This window comes from Delphinapterus leucas, chromosome 7, assembly GCF_059928025.1.
Source record: "Delphinapterus leucas isolate spDelLeu-1000000601 "Yukka" chromosome 7, BTC_Dleu_Yukka2, whole genome shotgun sequence".
Classification (NCBI taxonomy): domain Eukaryota; kingdom Metazoa; phylum Chordata; class Mammalia; order Artiodactyla; family Monodontidae; genus Delphinapterus; species Delphinapterus leucas.
In genome coordinates, this window is record NC_143135.1 from 71271415 (window position 1) to 71292864 (window position 21450).

General features: G+C 35.7%; 1 protein-coding gene across 3 annotated transcripts in view; it reads left to right on the forward strand.

Annotated features, from left to right (window-relative positions):
- Positions 1-21450, forward strand: part of CEP57 (centrosomal protein 57) — a 47703-nt gene that overhangs the window by 3421 nt on the left and 22832 nt on the right. For 2 of the 3 annotated variants that reach the window (XR_002643037.3, XM_022562076.3), the window contains one exon: positions 9799-9955. Coding sequence is in view for 2 of the 3 variants with exons in the window: in XM_022562076.3 (XP_022417784.1) it covers positions 9799-9955 (157 nt within the window). In the remaining variant the exon portion in view is untranslated. Of the gene's footprint in view, positions 1-7559; positions 7653-9798; positions 9956-21450 lie in introns of those variants that run through there. The other variant, XM_089915441.1, reaches the window with a different exon arrangement.

A 21450-nucleotide genomic window follows, 5' to 3' on the forward strand; every position in this document is an offset into this window, starting at 1 on the left:
AACAACTAGCAGCTAACATTCATTGAAAGATTGTTATGTATTAACCCACTAGTGGAGAGCCTCAGGAAAATAAGTATGATCAGGCATAATGATAATGAAAGTACAGGCAGCCTAGTGTTGAAACAGAATATCTTTCCTGTTTTTGTTTTAAATTTTCCCCAGTAACCATGGTCAACACTCTTAGGTCACTTTGGACTTAATTAATAAGCTAATCTCCTAATTGGTCTCCCTGGCTTTTTTGCCAGGCCCATTGACAAACCTGCTCTGTATTTCTCTTAAAAGTGATTTATGAATGTATCATAGATTTCATAACATTAAATATATAAAGATTTATTTTTGAGTATAATAAAATGAATACCTTCATGCCCCTTAGTGCATCTTCCTGCTTCTCTTTTACTCTCTTACACACATACACACACACACACACATTTTGAGATTATAATAATATATAATACTAGTATAGTACTATCCAGCAGGCATTTTAAATACTTTTTATATATTAACTCATTTAATCCTCATAATAATCTTATGAGGTTGGCCTTAGTATTTCCATTTTTGAATGAGCAAAATGAGGGACAAAGAGGTTAAGTCAAGGTTACACAACTAGTAAATGACAGAGCCTCTTTTATATTTCTGTATAGTGTAGTATCTTGATGGGCTTTGGGGTTTTTAGGGTTTGTTCATTTGTTTGCCAACTATTGTAAACAGTCCTGTTGTGATCATCTCTATATGTTTCACATGTGCAAAATTTTCTCTAGCGTGGCAGTTCTCAGAGAGTGGTCTGAAGACCTTTGGGGGTCTACAGTGTCCTTCCTTATCCAGCCACTTTGTGGGAGACCAGATTCTTCATGTACATTAACCAAAACAGAGAATACAGAAGCAAATAAAATCTGGCAGCCTTCTTTAAGCCAAGAGTTAAAGAGATTTGCAAAAAATGTAAAACAGTGCCACTCTTTTCACTAAATTTTTTGGATGACATAGTTATTTTTCATTCAAAAATTATATTTATGATAACATCATGGGTTTAATATTTTTAAATTAGTAAATATCTTTAAATTTTCTGTTTTAATTTTTCATGTGATAAATATCAATTGATATAACCCACATAAGCAAAAGCTTTTTGGGGTCTTCAGTAATTTTTAAGAGTGTAAGGGCATCCTGAGACCAAAAAGTTTGAGGAGCAGCGATTTTTGAAACACAGGTTTGTACTGCGGGTTACAACTTAGTAATGGGTTGTAGTGTATGTTTAGAAACTTAGGACTGACTTTTTTTTTTTTTTTTTTTGAGGAGAGAGAGGAAATAGTTCAGTGAAATGCTGGGTCATAGAGTGTGTGCATCTTTGGCTTTATTTGGTAATGCTGAATTGTTTCCCAAAGTGATTGTACCAGTTTACATTCCCATCAACAGTCCCCTTTAATCTATATCCTCTTTAACCGGTGGTGTTGTGTCAATTTTTTTTTTTTTTTTGCTGAGAGATGAGTGTGAAGTGGTGTCCTGTTCTTATTCTTATTTGTGTTCTCTGATCATTGATGAAAATACACTTTTTTTTTCATAATTTACTAGTCTTTTGTGTGTTTTGTTCTTGTTCTGTGATATGCCTCTTAGTATCTTTTGCCTTTTTTCAATTGGTTTGTCTTTTTTTTTTTTACTGATTTATAGTCATTCTTTACGTATTCTGAGTCAACTATTAGGAGTCTTCTAATGCTCTTTGGCTTGTTTTTTTATGATATGTTTTGATTAGCAAGAGTTCTTTATTTTAATGTAAAATTTATTCTTTCTTTAATGATTATTGCTTTTTGGCTAAATTCTTCCTTATAGCCAAGGCCTTAATGATATTCTTTATTTTTCTCTACAGGTGTTAAAGTTGGGGCCTATTGTCTTTTATTTGCTTGAAATTAATTTGTGTGCTTATGAGGTAGGGATGTTTTATTTATGATATGCATTTCAGCATTGTTTAAACTCATCCTTTCCCCAGTGGTTTACAATTCCAGCTGTAAGTATATTAATTTCCATATGTGTATGAACATGTTACTGGGCTGTTTGTTCCACTGTTGTATTTTTCTTTTTTTTTTTTTTTTTTTTTTGGTCTGAGAGGCCAACTATCTTCCTTGTTCCTCAGAAGAAATGGTAGCTATTCTTGGTCCTCTGCTGTTCTTCAGTAGAAATTCTAGAATCTGGTATTGGAATTTTGATTGAAATTGAATTGAATTTCTAGTTCATTTTGGGAATAACTGATATCTTTAGGATATTGAGCTATCTGAACATGTTATTCCAGTTTTTTGGAGTAACATTTATTTGAACATTTTTCAGTAAAGTTTTATAGTTTCAGGTCTTGTATATTTATTAAATTTATTTCTAGTTACTTTATTTTTATATGTTTTCATAAGTTGCATTTTCTAACTAGTATATAGAATTATTATTGCTTATTGCATATTAATTTTACTCAGCAACTTTCCTAAACTCCAGTTGTAACAATTGAGGGTTCTTGGTATTCTCTGTTGAGACAGTCATAATAAGTGAAGTTTGGATTCTTCCTTTACAGTTTTAACATCTGTTATTTCTTTTCATTATCTTAATGTGCAGGCTAGGAAATAACAGCACAACATTGACAAGAAGTTGTCTTGTAGATAATCTTTGCCTTGTTCCTGAATTTTAAAGGGATGTTTTAAATTTTGCACCATTAAATATGTTGCCATTTTTTTGGTAAATTTTCTAATTACCATAAGAAAAAAGTTATTTAATAATGGCTAGATATTAAATTTTATTGACTACTCTTTTGCATTTGTTGCTCGTATGGATTTTCACTTTAATGGGATGGATTGCATCAAAAGATGTTCCTAATGTTCACACAGTTTTAGATTCCTGGAATAACCCCGCGTTGGTCATACTGCTTTATCTTTTCTATGTATTTGTGTATGGTCTGCTAAATGGTATTTAAATTTTTATGTACCTGATTTTTATTTCTTCCAGCTGTGTTGCACATTACATTTGAAAAGAAGGCAAGTAATAGTACATTTTTTATCATCCTTCACACTTAACACAGTGTCATACACAGAGACGTTTAATAAATATTTGAGGGGACTTCCTTGGTAGTCCAGGGGTAAAGAATCTGCCTTCCAATGCAGGGGACACGGGTTTGATCCCTGGTCGGGGAACTAAGATCCCACATGCTGTGGGGCAGCTGAGGCCACGCGCCACAACTGCTGAGCTCACGTGCCTCAAGGAGAGAGCCTGTGTGCCGCAGACTACGGAGCCCACACACCCTGGAGCCCATGCGCCAAACTAGAGAGAGAAAAAGAGAAAACCCGCACGCCACAGGTAGAGAGAAGCCCAGGCACCACAACGAAGAGCTTGCATGCCTCAATCAATCAATCAATAGTCTTTTTAAAATATAAATAAATAAATATTTGAGTTATAAGTGTTCCTAAGTAGGATGTTTGCCCTAACAACTAAAGCTACCAGGAAAGAAAGTGATCAGGTTAAACATTTTGCCTTTAATCCTGAAAGTTTTTCCTAGAATCATATCATTTTAGTCGGAAAAATATTTGGAAAGAGGACTGGATTAGGAGCTGGACTTGGGCTCCTTAGTAGCTGTGAAACCTGAAGCACATGGTTTATGTTTTCTTAGCCTCTTTTTTCACCTACAAAATGGGGACAGTAATATTTGCTATGCTTGCTTCATAGGGTTCTTGTGATAATTAAAGGAGAATATGAGTGTGCTTAGAGAAAACAATGTGCTAACAAATCTAAGATACCATGTTCATTGTTCTGAAAATAAATCCAAGTATATTTTCCTGAACTCTAAAGTGGAGATACTTTCTTACTTGCTTACTTGTCAGGAATGTTGTGAAGATCAACCCATATAATGAAAGTGTAGGTTGTAAAGTGCAAGTTGAGTTTGAGGTTTATGGATTGTTTTTAGTATTAATATGAGAGAAGATAGCATAAACAGTATGCTTAAAGGATCCTTTGCCCTTCCATAGTTCTCAGGTACCATGATTGGATGCATATGGCATTGAAGACAGAAAATAATTCTCTCTTGAAATCTTCCATAATTCCAGATGACTTGTTATTTTTAGAAAGGGCTGTTTGCAAGGTTAGCTCTTCATTGGCATCTGTGAACTTGAGTGGTAAACAGTTTCCTACACAGATCTAGAACTTTAACCTAAATCAGGAAAGAGTGGCTTATTGTGCTTAAACTGTTTATGCAAACAATGTTGAACACCTGTTTTCCTTCTGGGAGTCAGGAATATAACCAGCCTCAAATAAAAACCTTGGCCACTGAGTCTAAAGAGCTTCCTTAGTAAACGCCACTTGACACAGCTGTCTCTGTTAGTTGCTCGAGGAATTAAGCACATCCTGTATGACTCTACCTGGAGAGGAATTTTCAAAGCTTGTGCCTGATCTCTTGTAGCTTCTCCCTTTTCTGATTTTGCTTTGTATCCTTTTGTTGTAAGAAACCATAGCTGTAAGTATAACTCTGTGCTGAGTTTTGTCAGTTCTTCAAGCAAATCATTGAACCCGGGGATGGTCTTGGGGACCCCTGACTCTAATGGTGACAATATTTGGAACCTTCCCAAAATTCAAGTTCCAAAATACCAGCCAAGAACTAACCTTGGAGGCAGACCTTGAGTCTGCGATGTTAACTCTTTCTACACAGCCTCCCTATGACATTTGTGCTATTATTTGGTACAAAAGAAACCAAAAGCTTTTGTCTTCTAAGAGATTATAGTAACTTTATTGAATAGGATTATTCGGTTTTATAAGCATTATGCAGTTTTCCTGTTTTGTAACATATTTATATAATTAATTCGTTCAACAGATTTATTAAACATATTTATTGAGTGTCTTTTTGGAACTTAAACCCTTAATGGGGTGACTATATTTTTCCAACATGCAATTTTTCTCTGCCAACTGGGTGTCCTACAATTCAATTCTGACACTACCTAGAGATAGTGCAAACACCACAGGTTAAGACACTAGGTCCCACAAGACTGCCCCCATTTCAGTTGCCACCTGCAAGTCCCAGATGTCCCCAAGGAAGGTGTACTTCTGCCCAGCCAACTGTAGGTTAAGGAGTTCTGACTCTTCCCCCGCCACATTCAATAATTTGCTACAGTGACTCACAGAACTCAGGAAAACACTACACTTACAATTAAAACTTTTTTTAAACTTTTTCTTATAAAGAATACAACTCCAGAACCACCAAATGGAAGAGACACACAGGGTAAGATGTAAAGGGACTTCCATGACCAATCTGGACACTCCTGGGACCTCATTGAACAAAGAGTTTTTTAGGGAGGTTTCATTATGTGGGTAGGATTGACTAAATCATTAGCCATTGGTGAGTGAGCTCAATCTCTAGCCCCTCTTCCTTCTCTTGAGGGCACGGGGTGGGACTGAAATTTCTAACCCTCTAATCGCCTGGTAGGTTTTTCTGGCTATCTGCCCTCATCCTAAAGCTATCCAGGGCCCCCGCTATTACCATAACAAAGACACTCCTATCACTTAAAAATTCTGAGAGTTTTTAAACCTCTTTCAGGGACAAAAACTAAATATATTTTTAATTTTTCCACAGGGCATAGAGATGATAAATATATCAGGTAGAAATAGTGTTTCTTAAAAGGGTAAGGAGATAGAGTGACAAAAGGTGCTACTTTAGATAGGGTAGTCAGGGAAAACCTCACTGACAAACTTTTGAGTAGATAACTGAGTAGTGGGAGGAAGGGAGCTTTCCAGGCAGAGTAAATATAGCAAATGCAAACAGTGCACTGTGCATTTTAGAAATCCAAAAGTTGGTCAGTATGGCTGGAAAATATGGGGGTGGGGCGGAGAGAGACTGGTAAGGGATGAGGTCAGGGTTAGCCTGGGGTCAGTTAATGTGGGGTCATGGTAAGAATTCTGGTTTTTATTCTGGGGTGGAAAGCCATTGCAAGGTTCTGATTAGGGGCATTACTTGAATTATTAAAGAATCAGTTCTCCTACTATTTGGAGAACAGACTGGGGGACCTCGACAGAAGTGGTTAGGAGGCTATTATGGTAGTCCAGACAAAAAGATCACAGTGGTGTCAAGCAGGGAATTAGTGGAATTGATGAGAAGTTGAAGACTTTCTGTATATATGGTAAAGACAGAGACCCAGCCAGGTATACTGAAAGATTGGATGTGAGATGTGTATGAGAAATGACTCGTGCAAGGGTTTTGGCCTGAGCAGCTGGGTAGGTGGTGGTGCCAATTATTGTGGTATGCTTTGAGGAGCTGGTTTGGGAAATAGATTCAAGAATTTGGTTATAGACATGTTAAGTTTGGGGTCCTCATATTGACATCCAAGTGGAGACAGCGAGTAGGAAGGTTGATTTGAATATAGAGTTTCAAGAGGGAGAGCTATATATAACATATTTAAACTTGAAAGTTATCAGCAGATAGAGGCTTTTTGAAAGCCCTGAGAGTTGATGAGATCATCAAAGGTATCCATGTAGATGAAGACAAGAGGAGGAAGGACTAAGCTTTAGGGAACTCCAGCATTTAGAAAGAGGAAGGAGAGAGAGCCCAGGAGATTCTGAGGGAGACGCCTGGGTGTTAGAAGGAAAATCCCATTGTGGTGTTCCATCCACTGAAGGAAGTATTGGGATGAAGTGATCTGCTGTATCACATGCTTCTGGGAGGTCACTGAGTTCAGCCCTGTAAAAGTCACTGGTGAACTTGAAGAGCTGTTTCTCTGAATTGGTGAGGATTGAAGTCTGGAGGGGATTAAAAGGGAAGGTGATTAAGAAGTGGCAGCAATTACAAACAAGTATTTTGAGGGACTTTGTTATAAAAGCTGAGAAATGAGACAGGAGCTGGAGAGGAGTCCCTAAAGTTCAGAAAAGTCTGTCTTTCCTTCCTTCCTCACCTCCCTCTGCTTTCTCTGTTCCCTGCTGTCTCTTCCCTCCCTTCCTTTCCTCCTTCCTTTCTCTCCTTTCTCCCTTCCTCCCTCCCTCTTTCTCTCCCTTTCTTTCCTTCCCTCCCTTCCTTTCCTTCCAAATTGGCAGTGTGCAAGGTCTAGTAGGGAGGGAGAAATAGATGGCATCTGGAGGGATACCATGTCCTTTAGAAAGGACAACCAAGACTTTGAGTAGGTAAGTGGAGATAGGTCTGTTATACAAAGCTCATTCCCTGCGTTATGTGTGTGAGAATAGATGCAAGTCGGTTTGTGGGTTCTCTTTTGAAAGCTAGTTAATTTTTCAGTTAATCACATAGAATGTGATTGCCCTGATTCTACTGGAGGTCAGGTTGGTGTGACAACTCACTATTTTCTTATTATCTTTAGTTGTTTACCTAGTACTTTATCATCTTAACCATTTTTAAATGTACAGTTCAGTAGTATTAAACATATTCACATTGTTGTGAAACAGATCTCCAGAACTTTTTCATCTTGCAAAATGGAAACTCTATTAAACAACTCCCCTTTGCAACCTCCCCCCAGCCCCTGGTAACCACCATATTTCTACTTTGTTTCTATGAATTTAACTACTTTACTTCATGTAAGTGGAATCATAAAATATTTGTCTTTTTGTGACAGGCTTATTTCACTAAGCATAATATCCTCAAGGTTCATCCATTATGTAGCACGTGATGGGATTTCCCTCCTTTTTAAGGCTGAATAATATCGTATGTAGGTACCACATTTTATCCTCTACAATTTTTAATAGACACTATGTGTACGTAACTGAGTTATCAGTTTCTTATTTCTTGGTTTAATTTTATTTCAAAATAGTTCTTGTAAATAATTTTTATAAAGCCATTTTGTTTTCTTCCTTTTGCTTTGGGTTGATTTATGTATTCTTCCTGTTCTTTGCTTCAGACTTCTGGCAGCAAATGAGGACATTAATCCAAAACATTTATAGTTAACAATGGCTTTCATTGCTTAAACCCTGACATTCAAAATGAGGTGACTGACTTAGAAAATGGAATATATTTAGAATTACTATTCAAAAAAAAGTCTCATTATAACTTGCATTTTTATATTAAGACTTTTCTTAATTTGTCAACTGATCCAAGCAGTATTTTGATGATGTATACGTAACAAATTTTGTTGAAAGACAAATATTGAACTGTTCATTTTACAAGAGCTAGCAGGCAATGAATTTAGCAAAGATGGTTTGTTCTTATTTCTTGATTGGGTGTTTTGTTTTTTTTTCTTTTGGGTTTTGGTAAATTATTTATGCATAATCCTTCTGTTAATATCTGTGCAGTGTTTGGTAATACTAATACAATTCCTTTTGAAAATCATAAGGGAATTTGCTCATGGTTTATGTTCATAGATATGTTAAATGCTCCCTAACCATTGTTCTTTGAATGGTAGTTGTTAAATGATAGGATTCTAGTAGGTTGTATGGAGACATGAGGTACTCTGTGAAGAACAATATTTAAAGTTAAGCTATGTGGTTGGTTATGCATGGTGTTTTGCAAGAGCTTTGGCAGTATTATATATTTTAAGAATTGAAAAACACCCTATTTTCTAGCCACCTCCAAAACTTGATGTCAGTTTGCCCAAAAGTTGAAAAAATGCCAGCTATTAGTCCTTGTTGCATGTGAACACACGTTTCACAGTAGAGTAGCATGGATTTAAGTACTGCTTTTGAGACTTACCTCCTACCCTTTCCAAGCTCTTTGCCCTCTCTTTTAGTTTTCACAGCCATAGTGTATGTTTTGTATTTGCTTTCTTAAATCAACTGGAAAATTGCATGGTTTTTAACATGGAAATATAGTCTTCAATTTTTAATAAGATTTAGATATAATATGGTTTTTGATGGCGTTTTATTCCACGAGGCGGTTTACTGTATTGTAAATATTCGTTGTTCCTTTTTAGTTTTCTGGACACAGGTTATTCTGGTACTTTATAGTCAGATATATTCTGGTACTATTCTGGTATATATTCTGGTACTATATAGTTCCCCAAAGGTAAGAGTTGAGAACCTAGTTTACTGTGGCTATTTGAATAAGAAAAATGGATGTCTGAGAGTTTTGAGCAGCTAGCAGTCATATCTTCCACCTGAGCTTTTCCCACTCTAGGTCTTTCTACCAAAAGGAAGTCACCTACAAAAAGCAAAACAGTTAGCATCCCCTGCACTGAAAATTATCATGTGGAATGTAATCCCAAATTGAACAGTATGACAAATGCAGAATGGTGTATGTGTGGAAATAAAGTTTTATATTTATGTGTTTGATAAGCTTTAATGTTTTCTGATGGCTTCTCCCTTTTTTCCCCCTAACTAAATGTAAAATTTTTGAGACAAGGAATATGCCTTATTTTCTTTCTGTATACCCCAGAGTTTTGGACATTTGATAGATACTCAGGAATTGTGTAGTTGATTGGGGAAAGATTAATTTAATCATTTTCTAGCAGTTTCTGATACTGTAAAAAGATAATATTTACTTTTCTGAATATATATCTTACGGTACATATTTTTTAAATAAACTATATTAATAAATTAAACTAATTAATTTATTTTATAATAAACTAATTAATTAAACTATACTCAAAATATTCATTGTGAGTACCATATTTAAGTATCTCTGCAGCATTTGTATTCAAGTTGTGTGAACATTATTTCCTTTTTATAGTATTTGGCATATGGCTACATTTAGACATATGAAACACTTTAAAAGTTTTATTATTTTCAAGTAATGATTGAATTCTGTTCTGTTTGGTCAATGGATTTTAGTTTTTGCCTCCATCAGTGGAACATATGTATATATACACATGCTATTTGTGGTTTAAAATTTTGAAAGGTAATTTCTGTATTTTTATTTTTCAGAACATCTTAGCAGAACCATCAAAGTCTAATGGAAATATGGTTCACGATTCCTCATCTTCATATGTAATATATCCACCTGATAAGCCTTTCCTTAATAGTGATCTGCGACGTTCCCCAAATAAGCCTACATTTGCCTATCCAGAAAGCAACAGCAGAGGTAATAGAGCCTAACAAAATGGAGGTTTCTTTTGTGTGCTTATTCACTGCTTAAAAACTCTTAATTGTGTCTTCCATTTATTGTAAAATTAGAGGAGGAGAGTATACTTCCCCCTTCCTGTTTTTAATTTTTTTTTTTTTTGCAGTACACGGGCCTCCCACTGCTGTGGCCTTTCCCATTGCGGAGCACAGGCTCCGGACGCGCAGGCTCAGCGGCCATGGCTCACGGGCCCAGTCGCTCCGCGGCATGTGGGATCTTCCCGGACCGGGGCACGAACCTGTGTCCCCTGCATCGGCAGGCGGACTCTCAACCACTGTGCCACCAGGGAACCCCCCCCTTCCTGTTTTTAACCTCCTCAAAATATAATGCCTTTCTTTTGTTCCTTGATTATTAGACTGATGTCTAATCATCAGTCTAAAACCACCTGATCATCAAGACTATGTAACTTTGAGTCATCTAGGACTGCTCTGTCATTTCCAGCATCACTCAGGAACCAAGAATTGTGTTTTGCTTCTGAAATATCCCCAAAACTTACAGGTTTTCTCTGTCTCTTCATTCTCATTGGTTTGGTTCAGGCTCTCATCATCTATTGCATAGATAATTGTAATACACTTTTAACCAATTTCCCTGCCTTGGTCTCCCTCTCATCCCCAGTTAACAACATTGCTGCCATTTGCTGTTACTCATCTCTCCCACTGTAAAGAAAAGTTTCAGCACCTCTCCATGGCTTAAATAATGAAGTCTTAGATTTTCTATAACTTAGGCTCTACCTGCTTTACCAGCTTCATCCCTAGCCACTCTTCCATTCTTCCTTACCCACACATCCTTTGCTTTGGCTGCTTTGAAATATAGTTGTTCCTGAAACTTGCCATCTGTATTAGTTTTCTTGTTGCCTTAACAAATTACTACAAAGTTAGCAGTCTTAAATAACCAAAATGTATTATCTGTATGACTAGCAGGGTACTCTATGTAGGCTCCTGAAATCACAGTGTTGACTGGACTGTGTTCCTTACTGGAGAGTCTAGGGAAGAACCTGTTGCTAACTCATTCAGATTCTTGGCCAAATTCAGTTCCCAGTGGTTGTAGAACTGAGGTTCCGTTGTCTTGCCGACCTTCAGTCAGCACCAGTCTTTGCTCCTAGAATCTGTCTGCATTCTCGTGCTTTTCTTATGGTCCCCTACAGGAATGGTGGGTCATGTCTCTCTCATGCTTCAAATTTCTCTGACTTCTCCCACTGCTTCTTTCTAATTACAGCCAGAGAAAATTGTCAGCTTTTAAGGGTTCATGTATTTTAGTTAGATTGAGCCCAGTCAAATAATCAGATATAATTTCCCTATCTGTAAGGTCCATAGCTTTAATTACATCTCCCAAAATGCTTTTTACCATATAACAGGTTTTCAGGGATTCTAGGATTAGGACATAGGCATCTTTGAGTGTCTGTTTTGCCTACCACACCAGCCACGGTGAAAATTATACTCTTTTCTCTAAAGCCTGGATTGTATATTATTTCTTCATAGCAGTCTTCTTCTCTACCAGCTTCCTCAACACATACCTCTCTTTACTGTCTTCAGATGTCTCTTCTGAACTCTCTTGGTCCTTTGGTCATACCTCATAGCCTTTACTTTTCTGTCTGGGGCGAGGGGTGGTGGTTTCTGTGTCTATCCATCCTATACTGAAAGTAGGTATCATTGGATTGATACCAGAAACGCTGTAAAAGTATAATGGATCATAATGATTATCTTGGGGCATTGCTACACAGTTCATAACACCATGTTCTGAAGGAATAAAAGAAGCTTATTTACTGTCTTCCACATTATTTTTTCTCGTTTACTTTCTTCTTCCTCTCCTTTTTTCTGCCCTTTCTCATTTTCCTGAAAACCACAAATTACTCACAGGCCGAATTTAGCTTTATTGCTAACACACTAGGTTAAACACTTGCTAACCTTTGCTTTGTGAATAAATCTGCCCCATTTAATTTTTCTTATTCATGGATTCTTTAGTAATTTGCTTTTCTCTGAACTTTAAAAAAAGTCTTTAGATCGACGTAAAGATCAACGTAAAGATCAAAACTAGATGAAAAATCATGATAGGATTAGTATCTAATTCTTAGACCTTATGTTCCTGCTAGAACTCTTGCATGTTTTTGTGTGTGCTTATTTTTTTAAAAGAAATCATTACTAAAATTTAACTGATTTTTGCTCCACGGTGGGCTTCAGTTATTTGTGTTTTGCTTTTTTAACCTATGTTGTTTGAAAGTTACACAACTTTTGTTATTTTTCTAAATTGCCAGTCTTTAGCTGCTGTATTCTGATGAGTAGCACTTTATCAATTGTTTTATTAACCGTTAAATTAATTAGTATTTTCTTTATCATCATCTTTGAGATACAGTATCTTATGAATAAGATATTTCTAGTTAGTAAATTGAGTATCACCTATTGAAATTCTTAAAAGACACTTAAAAGAAATTCTTAAAGGCCTCGGGTTAAATTTATTTCAGCAAACACTTTTAATGTCCCATTACAGGCTAGGATTTACATTGGTAACTATACTTAGATATTGTTACCTACCTAGTATTTTATTATACAGCCAGTACACAGTTTACAAACCAGTGTTATTCTGAGATTGATTTTTAAGATATTTGCAATGCATTTCCCAATTGAAACAGAAGGGTTCCTAAACTAATTTACAAACAGCTGTTTAACCCATATGTGGCTAAAATATAACACTTCTTTTATCTAGAAAATCATTAGTAAATATAATTGCCACACTACTGATTAAACACAACTTTAAAAAAAGAATGAAAGGAATGAAATGCAGTAACATTTCAGACATAGCAAATATATTTCATTTCATCCTCTCAGGAAAACTGTATAAGGTAGGTATATTCAAAATTAACTGATGAAGAAACATCTCAAAGATGATTACTTTAACATGCAGTATCAAAACCATTTTCTCTTCCCACTTTTTCCCTGATTTGTTCAGTGAACCCTCAAATATTTACTGAATGAATGAAGGCTTATTTTGAATAGATACTTGCCATGATAAACTTTTTCTTTTATACTTAGTAAATGTTTTTTTCTCACTAATACTTTAGGGGGAAAAACTTGTAGTTTAGTTACGGTTTAACATTTTCATTGATAAATTACCATTTCACTTCACTATCGGAAAATGACTTTGAAAATATAATTTGACTAATGCCATGGAACGAGATAAACTGTGCTTCTTGTAATTCTCATATTAATTTTGAACTTCAGTTAGAAAAGAAATGAACAAGAAATTCGAAATTATTACTGACATCAAAAAATGTACTAATGTTTTTAGAGAGTCCTTTAAAATAATGGTAACATCATTCCAAAGATTTTCAGTATAACCCATAGCTCATGTCACTTGTTCAGTACATTTCACATGATAGTAATGTGAAGAATGGCTTGGATGTTTGAAGCAAGGTAAGTAGCTACAAGGTGGTTCTACTAGGCCAGTGCTTTCCAACCTTTCACATACCATAGTACATATGGACAATAAAATAGTAATACATATATAACACACTGAGATAAACTGGTGGGGTTGGTGGCAACTAATCTGGGGTCTTTTACTGTCCCAAGCTACTCTTGATCACCCTAAGAGCTGAGAGAAAAAACATCTTGGCGTATCTATTACAAATTTGTGTTGGAACACTCAGTGTTATTGGGACCAGTGTTATAGTCAAGTTATAGCTATTGTGTTAGGTATTGATAACAATTTACTGCCCATCTGTTCTTCTAAAGCATCGGTTCTCAATTTTTTTTGGTCCAGGAAACCCATTAAATGTGTACATAAGTATTTCAATGAAGAATATTTTTCCAAATTTAAAAAACATACTATAAAGAGTGGCATTGTTTTATTTTACACTGTGTAAATCTCTTGTTTCTGGCTTAATAGAAGACAGCTTAACTCTCATATCTACTTTTGCATTCCACTTGTGATGATAAATTTTTCTGATTGAAGTATGTGGGAAAGAAAATCTGGCCTTACACAGATATGCAGTTGGAAAATGAGTAAGTTTTAATAGCCTTTCCAACAATTTGTGGCTATTCTTTGACACTACATCACAGCTTGGCAAATACAGTTTCTTAAAATTTAGCTGCAGTGTGGATTATGGAAACATTACTGAGTTTTTCATAATCTGGGACCTCAGAACCACCTACGTGGTTGCATATTAACTAGAAGGATTTAAGATTCAGAAGCAGTTGTAATTACACCTGTGGTTTATTACAGTGGAATCTGGAGAAATCCAGATTCAGGCTTCCAAAGTTTTTTCTTGTGATCACATAAAACACACTTCTTCCTCCAGCAATAAACTGCATAACTAGGCTCAGAGACAAGGGCTTTTATTTGGAATTGGTCACACAGACACTTTGTGCCTGCTCAGCCAGTCAAGATATTCACCATAAAACATATTGTTTACACAATCTAGGCAGACTTCTGCAGCAGGATTCAGTGCCCTAGTCATACAAAACGACCTTATCGGTTAGTAACATAGAGAACATTCCCAAAGCCAATTCCCAGAAGTTAGTCAAGGTTCAAGCCTGTAAGCCAATTTTTTTTTTTTTTGAGTGCTATTCCACTGAAATTCATTGGTTTGTTTTGAACTTTGAATGGCTCTTTTACCCATGCATGACTTGTTAATTGTATTGACTTATACACACTTGTAAAATTTGACATTTCTTTATACAATAGCAAAAAGATTACGTTTGTTAATATCACTCGATCTCAATAGAAGAAAACCTTTATATTGGGAAACTATAAAGCTCACAAAAGAGATAACTTTTTTTTTTTAGAATTTTAACTTTCACTTGAATTTTATCATTGGCAGCAATTACTGTCAGTTCTTTGAAGGCCCATGTCATTTGAGAATCAGGACAAGCTCATTAGGAAAATGACTAAATACCTTAAGTCTGAATAGTCGTAGTCTAACAAAAGTTCTTTCAAATAAAAAGGGTGTTCCTTTGAAGGAAATGGTTTTTGTTCAGTTCACAAGTCAAACATTTGTGCATCAAGACCATTGTCCTTTGTTACATACTTTACAGATGTGTCCTTCCCATTTTGTCACACAGTATTAAGTAGATGTGTACTCAAGGCTTGAGATTTAATGATTTTTACTGCTTCATCGAGGCCAACAAACAAGCGGCTTTGTTTTTTCTTACTGAGTGTGGCTGTGGCGAATACAATACCAAAATTATTGTTTAGTGCCAGTTCTTTGATTTGTGCTAAAATTAGTAGTTCTACCCAACATTGCTCTTGCATCATCTTTGCAAATGTCAACACAGTGAAAAGAGTAAATAAAATCTTAGTAGTGTAATGAAAATAGTGTTGATCTCACAGACCCTGGTGATGAGCCACACCTCCCCATGGGGCCATGCCCCATGCTTTGAGAACCAACATAGTAAAGACTCTGAGTACATACAGAGTCATGTTTTGTTTATGTAAATATTTTTCACCAGATGTGGGAAGAGTAGATAGTAGCATCTCTCTCCAGAAACTAGACAATAGCTCCTTGAAAGCAAGGACTATCCTAATTATTTTTATGTTCTCTTCTTCATCTTGCAGAGTGCCTTACCCATCATATGTGCTCTATAAATGTTGAACTGAAATTTAGGTCAGAAATTAGCCTAAACTGAAGCAATGCCAGTTGGGATAGAGAACAGGAGACTGATTAAGGAGAGATTTATGCATAGTTTGGTGGGCAGTGAAGAAGAAGTCCAAGATTTCTATTGTGGAGAATGGTAGTGTGATTAGGACAAATTACAGGAAAGCTAGAACATTTCAAGGAAAGATAATGAATGTAATTTTGGCTGTATCAAATTTGAGATGCCTATGAGCTAGGTGGAGATGAAATAGTAAGCAAATGAAAATAAAAGTGAAGTGTAAAAGAAATCTGCACTAATGAACTCAGGCATGAACAGGGATACGGTAGTAAATGAAACTATGTGTGTGGAGGGGTTTCTCTGGAAAGAAAGTAGAGGGGGAAAGGGTTTTGGAAAGTAGCACTTTAAATAGTGAGCTAAAATTAGTGGGAATAGTCAGAAGGGTAGAGAACTACAAAGACAGAAAAATACTAGGGAAATTAAAGATGTGTACTAGTGATTTGGGTCCCCCCATGTCCCCCCCCCCTTAATCTGCAGCAAACTTGTGCTGATAAATTAGTGATAGAAATATTCCAGGTAACAGATAGACCCCACTTTGTTGTTAATGAGATGATACTGAGGTCTGCTAGGCTTAATGTACCCCAAATTCTGAATGAATGACAAGCTAGATTGAGAAGAGGAGAAAGTCTTTCATTCTTTTCGTGCTCTAGATGTTACTAGAAAGTTTTCAAACTTTGCACATTAGAATCACCTGAGGATCTTGGACTCCTGCCTTTCATTCCAAATATTCTGTGGTGGTTTTTGCTTGTTTGGGGGTTTTGGGGTTTTTTGTTTTTGTTTGTATGGGATATGTTCTGGGCATTAGGATTTTTTAAAGCTCACCAAGTAGTACAGAAAATGCAGTGAAGGTGGGGAATCACTGATTGTCTTAGGGAAAGAAGGAATTATAAATTACTAAGATGAGGTTTAATTTTATTAGGTTAAGAGTTAGAAAGAGATTGCTGCCGTGTCTTCTAATTTATATTTTAGATTAATAATCATGGAGACTTTCCTAGATATGTCTATTGAAACATCTACATACCAACTATGTGCCACACATAATATGTAGCATTGGCGTTTGAATTATGAATAATAGGTTGTCTCTTCCCTCTGCGGAGTTCACATTTCAGAGATGATTAAAGTTTAAGGAAAACTCGGTATCTATCTTTGACGCTAAGTTTTCCAGAGGCAATTTGCACTCTCCTACTCAACTAACCAAAATGTATTTAATTTTGAAATGTATGTTCAGGGATACTGTGGGTAAGGAGGATAAAAATTTTAAATCTAGTGTTTGCTGTGGAAGGTCTATTTGTGAAAATAAAACAAATATGTACAGTATTTTAGTATGTCACTTTTTTCCATCTTTCAGTGTTTGAATTTGCTTCTTGTTCTAGAAATGTTTGTCCCACTGTATACCTTCCCAATATATGAAGTTAAAAATATCTCATTTTTCATTTCTACATAGAATATTTTTCACTCAAGGGAATTTATAGGTAATGTGGTTATTTGAACATAAATGCAGTGGTGCATGACCTCATAGATGTGAGGGCAGTAGAAGGGAGAAAAAAGCAAGAGCTCACTCACATACTTTTCTAAGGAAGAACAAAAAACGTAAGATCCATCATTTCATCACCTAGAATGTTTTTTAACTCAATAAAGCAGGCATGTTTGTATGAAAACTAAATATAAAGCTGAAAAACTATGCCAAATGTAACTCTTAAAGTGAAGATATAATGTACATGAACTTCCTTTCATACAAAATCTCATTTTTGACATAGAAAATGTATTCAGGGATGTGCGTGCATATGTACTTACGTGTTTATATATTTTTAAATATATATTAGCCATTTGGTAGAACAAAGTCATTTTGCATCTTTATGGTACTGGATTTATTTAATAAAAACTTAGAAAACAAAGAGCAGTTAATAAAAACTTAGCTATAAGTGATAGACATTCCCAGTCTGAACTAGCTTCGGCAAAGAATCTTTTTGGTTTACAAACATGCAAGGGAGGATTGAACAACCAAGAACAGAAAGGCAGATATACGGGTGGACTTAAAGAACATTAGAAACCAGGGACTCAAACATGACCAACACTTTCTCCCCATCTATTTTTTAAATTCTTCTTCTAGCTAGCTTCATTCTCTCTAGCCACAGAACAGCTTTTCCACATATCAGGAAACATGGCTACTAAAAGCTTGAGTTTGAAGTTGAACTAATTCTGGCTTCAGCTTTTAGGGCCAGAGTCCAAAAATCCCAAGAAGAAAGCCATTGTCTGGGTTTCAGTTGGGTATCCCTGTGGGTCAGTCAGCTGTGGCCATATTTGTGAGAGGGTACTAAAGGAATACATCAGTTGTATTTATAGCCATGTTGAGGTAAGAGGAACTTACCGGGAAAAGACATGTATAAGCCAGACAAACAGTTCCCAAGATGTATGCTATACTTCATACAGTAAAATACAATAATAAAGAAAAATCAAGGAAATAAAATTAGAAATAATAAAATACAGTGAAAAAAATAGGGTGACATTTATCAGATGTGATGATATTGATTATGTTAAAAAGAAAAACTTGAGTCAGTATATGCTTTTTAAGCCAAACAGAATGACACAGATTAAAAGTAAAAAGCTGGCAAAGACATGTTAGGAACATAACAAATAATAAGGATGATAGCAGTATTACTGTCAGAATAATTGTCATAGACAAATAGCAGCAGTTTCATATGATAATAAATAACAAATAAAACCTAGCTTTAAATTAAGAAAGGGAAATACCTAGGTACCAGAAATAAAATGAATTTAAGGCCAAAAGCCTCAGGGACACTCTGAGGAGTCTTGGTATTAGATATAAGCCTTATTTAGGTATTGGGGTACAGAAGGGGAGAAGTTGGGATTTTAAATCTAGGTAGCAACTGGAGACAGAGCTTTAGGCCCAGGTGAAGTGGCTTCTGGAATAATGCTTCCTTTGCAAATCTAATTGGAGAAAAGGAACTGGAATCGCTCAGCCACCTGGCCTGGGAAGGAGGCCATGGTAGAAAAGTCACCTGAGGTAAATCAGCCTAGGCCTGTTCTGTGTGCTCTGTGAGGAGAATACTTGAAGACTTGAATAAATGGAGCTGTGCAATGTTCCTCAGTGGAAACTCTTAATATTGTGAATATCACTTAAAGAATGATGTGTGAGAGCTGCATTTTTTCTTTTAATAGAAGGCTTCACTCATATAAAGGATGGCCTCACCATGTCAACTAATAACAGATTATAGAGCTATAAAAATAGGAAGTGTGGTTTGAGCCGGTTCAGAACTAGAAATTAGTGGAACAGAAAGTTCCTAGACAAGTATGTATAAGGATGGAATTCTAGAAATGTATCTATAGATTGACATGGAGAAATACTCATATTTCAATAAATGTGATATCAGCAAAGGGATAATTTCACTAACTTATAAAAGCATAGAAAAATCCAGAAGGATTTCAACAAAATGTTTATAATTATTATACTGAGATGATAGGATTGTGGGTCTCTTGGTTTTCCTTTTCATTTCTGTTTTTTCCTAAATCCTGCTTAATGTGCATTCAGATTTTTTGCAAAAGAAAACGGTTAAGCATTACATACTTAAACTTCTGGATTGCAGTACTTGGAAGGAAATTCATATAATCTTAAATACTCTCATTATCGATCAAGAAAAGAATGAAAATAATTGTAGTTAACACTGCTGTATGATATATAGGAAAGTTGTCAAGACAGCAGATCCTAAGATCTCATCACAAGGAGAAATTTCTTTTTATTTTTACTGTATGAATATGAGATATAGAAGTTAACTAAACCTACTGTGTTAATTTCACAATACATATAAATCAACCCATCATGCTGGACACCTTAAACTTATACATTGATGTATGTCAAGTATTTGTCAGTGAAACTGGAAAAAGAAAACCGAAGCATTAATTCAAGTTTGTTAAAGAACCAGTAGAGCTAAGACAAGTGGGAGAAAGAAGTATGTTGGCTTTTGTTTTGTTTTGAAATAAAAATGCTGAAGATTCCAAGGAACTTCTGAGAAAGATTCTAAAGAAATGCTAAGATTTTAAGGAAAGAACATAAATCAATTATTCACATAGAAATAAGGAGAATATGATAGATGACTGTAGGACTATTAAGTTCAGTTCTCTATTAATAAATTTGGGTGTCTTAATAAAATATTTTTAAACAGAAATGAGGGGGAGGGGGTTGACTAGAAAAAAATGCTTAAAACCGTCAAAGTCTCGGTAAGGTTCTAGCCCCGAGTAGTTTCAGGGAATAAGTTTTGAGAAATGTTTAAATAAACAATCTCCATGATATATTAGCCATTTCAGAATGCAGTGAAGGAAAGCATATACTTTTTGGGTCTTTTCGTTAATCTAGCATATCCCTGCAGTATCATAGTGGGTGATGTATCAAACAACAATAGAGTGTTCCAGCCAATTGCAATAATAACTGTAAATGCAAAAATAAAATACTAGCAAAATCATTTACTGTTAGGTACAGTTTAATGAAGGAATGCAAGAAATGTTTGCTATTACAAAGTTTAGTAAATAGTGGTTCAAAACAGGCAAAACAACTCAAATATCATGTATTAATTTTCTCTTTTTCTATTACATTTTTTTTTACATCTTTATTGGAGTATAAGTGCTTTACGATGGTGTGCTGGTTTCTGCTTTATAACAAAGTGAATCATGTATACATATACATATGTATAAATATGTGTCTCCCACCCTCCCACCCTCCCTATCCCACCCCTCCAGGTGGTCACAAAGCACCAAGCTGATCTCCCTGTGCTATGCGGCTGCTTCCCACTAGCTATCTACCTTACGTTTGGTAGTGTATATATGTCCATGCCTCTCTCTCGCTTTGTCACAGCTTACCCTTCCCCCTCCCCATATCCTCAAGTCCATTCTCTAGTAGGTCTGTGTCTTTATTCCTGTCTTATCCCTAGGTTCTTCATGACATTTTTTTTCTTAAATTCCATATATATGTGTTAGCATACGGTATTTGTCTTTCTCTTTCTGACTTACTTCACTCTGTATGACAGACTGTAGGTCTATCCACCTCATTACAAATAGCTCAATTTCGTTTCATTTTATGGCTGAGTAATATTCCATTGTATATATGTGCCACACCTTCTTTATCCATTCATCCCATGATGGACACTTACGTTGTTTCTGGGCTATTACGTTCTCTGGGCTATTGTAAATAGAGCTGCAGTGTACATGACTCTCTGAATTATGGTTTTCTCAGGGTATATGCCCAGTAGTGGGATTGCTGCGTCATATGGTAGTTCTATCTGTAGTTTTTTAAGGAACCTCCGTACTGTTCTCTACAGTGGCTGTATCAATTTACATTCCCACCAACAGTGCAAGAGGTTTCCCTTTTCTTCACACCCTCTCCAGCATTTATTGTTCGTAGATTTTTTGATGATGGCCATTCTGACTGGTGTGAGATGATATCTCATTGGTTTTGATTTGCATTTCTCTAATGATTAATGATGTTGAGCATTCTTTCATGTGTTGTTGGCATGTATCTTTGGATAAATGTCTATTTAGGTCTTCTGCCCATTTTTGGATTGGGTTGTTTGTTTTTTTGTTATTGAGCTGCATGTGCTGCTTGTAAATTTTGGAGATTAATCCTTTGTCAGTTGCTTCATTTGCAAATATTTTCTCCCATTCTGAGGGTTGTCTTTTGGTCTTGTTTATGGTTTCCTTTGCTGTGCAAAAACTTTGAAGTTTCATTAGGTCCCATTTGTTTATTTTTGTTTTTATTTCCATTTCTCTAGGAGGTGGGTCAAAAAGGATCTTGCTGTGATT